Source organism: Penaeus vannamei, chromosome 17 (assembly GCF_042767895.1).
Source record: "Penaeus vannamei isolate JL-2024 chromosome 17, ASM4276789v1, whole genome shotgun sequence".
NCBI lineage: Eukaryota > Metazoa > Arthropoda > Malacostraca > Decapoda > Penaeidae > Penaeus > Penaeus vannamei.
In genome coordinates, this window is record NC_091565.1 from 12,284,473 (window position 1) to 12,286,972 (window position 2,500).

Consider the following 2,500-nt stretch of genomic DNA (forward strand, 5'->3'; position numbering starts at 1 on the left):
GTTCGCTGGATTATCCTGTTGAAACTGGAGCATCAATTGACCCTCATATTGATGACTGCTGGATTTGGGGGGAACGTATACCTACAGTGAGCTTACTGGTTGACTCGGTACTTACACTAAGAAAGTACAGAGGACCTGAAACAAAATATAACTTAATGGATACTTATAAGTATCCTGCTGTTATGAAAGCAAATGAAGTGAAAAATGAAGAAGAACTTAAACAAGAATTCCATGAGCTCTGTCAAAATAAGGCTGTTACAAAGATTGAAGAAAATGCGAAAGAAGCAGAGGCCTCCCCAGAATTAGATGCAGGTCCAAATATAGTACGCCTGCCCATGCCTCAGCGTTCTCTTATAATTTTCTTTGGTCCCCCACGCTATAAATGGGAGCATGGCATTCTGCGAGAAGATATTCCATCACGTAGAGTTTGTATAACATATAGGGAGCTCACACCTCCATATCTCCCATTTGGGTCCGAATCAAAAACTGGAGCAGAAATACTAAAAGCAAGTAAAAATTTCTGGGATCATTACCAGTATTATGGTATCACTTGTTCAAGCTGATGTTTGAGGTTTACAATTACTCAAAATGTGATACTCTTCTATTTTTCTAAAAGAAAAAAAAATCTGTTAAATGAAAAAGGCTGAACAGTGTGTAAATTTTTAGAGAGGACTTATTGCTACTGTACTATTTTAATTCTAAACGTCAGCCATTCAGAGCCAATTTACATTTTTTGAAAATTCTTTTCAAACAATTGCATGCTAAATAATTACTTGATTGTTTATTGTTGCTTTGTCTTATAGTTGATATTTATTTCCACTGATTCTGTGTTGAAGATTACTTGTAATTTAATATGAACCTTATTGAAATGCAAAAATATTTTTAGCTAATGTAAAACATATATTTTTATTTATATATCTTGTAATATCAGATTTTGTTAATTGCATAAGAATTACATAATTTACTAGGTGTGGATAATGTGCAAAACTATATAACATGGCAATTTACTTAACCTTCAGTTTTAACTCCATGGTTTTCAGTTATGTCATATGAAAGTTATTAGTTTCTGATATAACCAAGTTTGTTTATATATAGATATCTAAGTATATGTGTGCGGGTGTAGATAGGTGGGTGGTTGTGTGTGGGATGGATGGGGTTGTTTGTGTAGGCCCTCGTCTCAACCAATTTTGCAAGGTCTTTTCGTCTCCCCCCTTTCCTTCTGTCCACTTCCTAAGATATAAGGGCTGTGTTAAAAGGATAAAAGGCTGGCTTAGGTCAGTCCTGAATGGCCTCATGGAGCCATGGGCACAGTATTCCCATTTAGTTAGCAAGCTTTAACCTTGTATGTGAGGATTCTGAGGGGTGAATCATTTTTCTTCCCCAGATAATCTAGCATTATGGCCAATAATGATTTTATACCTTTGTTATGGGCATTGAAGCTTTCCGCTTTATTAACTAGCCCACTGACTTTGAGTTTTCTGGTTCCCCAACCCCTGGCTCTCCTTTGATCATGAGTGAACATGAGTTCCCCCCTGAAACCTGCTGTCATCTCAGTCCACTCCATAGCACCTACCTGGGTCATTACCCAAAATTCAGAGATATTGGAATGTGTGGGGGTAGTCAAGCGCTTCCTGGCAGTCTTAATCCCTTGCCAATCATCTTTGCTCAGGGCCTGAGTATTTAGGGAGCATACCTGTTGAAGATGCAAGAAAAACTTGTCCAAACTTTACAATTTATGGAAGATCATGGTCTTTTGCAACCTCAGCTCTAAACATTTGAAAAAAAAGCTCACTCTCACATGTATGTAGACAAAGGGTAACTGAAATTAAATATGGTTTTGTATATTTTATTATATATACTACAATTAATATGAAATATAACTTTGGATTCTAGAAATAACTAACTTAAGAATCTCTTTCCACTGACTTGATGTGATTTTTAACTAATAACATTTAACCCAAATTAAAAGGCAATACTGATCTCTGCAGGCATAATTTATTAAACAAAGGGAAGTAACTTGTTTATATCAGTTGTTACATTTTCTTCTAAATTGAATTATGAAATGGAGACTTACAAACCGTAACATAATCACTCATACTAAAGCAAAATATATAAGCTAACTGTGCCAACAAAAATATACAAGAATATTAAAGTAAGTCAGAAAATGCATATGTCATCATACCTCAATCCCTGCCCTCCCATACTATACATTCCAAATATTTTGATAATCTCTGACAGCTAAAGGATCATGGCCAACCATCCAATAATCAGTAACATTCCTCCATACGGTGTATACTGCCGAACATTCTTTGATCCTGTCAATGCATAGTAATAGCATGTTCCACAGAAGATTGCTGTGCCAGCCACAATCAAACTTCCAGCCTGTTGGAGGATAATGAGATTTTGTGATAAAAAAAAATGTAAAAATATGCTTTCTTCATATGCTCACAAATGCACTGACATTTCAAGATTTCTTAAAATATCAAGAAATCACCAGCAA

At 35.6% G+C, this 2,500-nt stretch overlaps 2 protein-coding genes across 3 annotated transcripts in view; one reads left to right on the top strand and one right to left on the bottom strand.

Annotated features, from left to right (window-relative positions):
- Window positions 1-988, top strand: part of LOC113810818 (alpha-ketoglutarate-dependent dioxygenase alkB homolog 4) — an 8,241-nt gene extending 7,253 nt beyond the window's left edge. Inside the window, exon 4 of the mRNA XM_027362465.2 lies at window positions 1-988. This exon is cut by the window's left edge and continues 139 nt beyond it. Within this exon, the coding sequence (XP_027218266.1) occupies window positions 1-563 (563 nt within the window). The 3' untranslated portion in view covers window positions 564-988.
- Window positions 989-1,832: 844 nt separating this feature from the next.
- LOC113810820 (transmembrane protein 256 homolog) overlaps window positions 1,833-2,500 on the bottom strand; it is a 17,163-nt gene continuing 16,495 nt past the window's right edge. For both annotated transcript variants that reach the window (XM_027362467.2, XM_027362466.2), the window contains exon 4: window positions 1,833-2,382. In XM_027362467.2, the coding sequence (XP_027218268.1) occupies window positions 2,239-2,382 (144 nt within the window). In that variant the 3' untranslated portion in view covers window positions 1,833-2,238. The remainder of the gene's footprint in view (window positions 2,383-2,500) is intronic.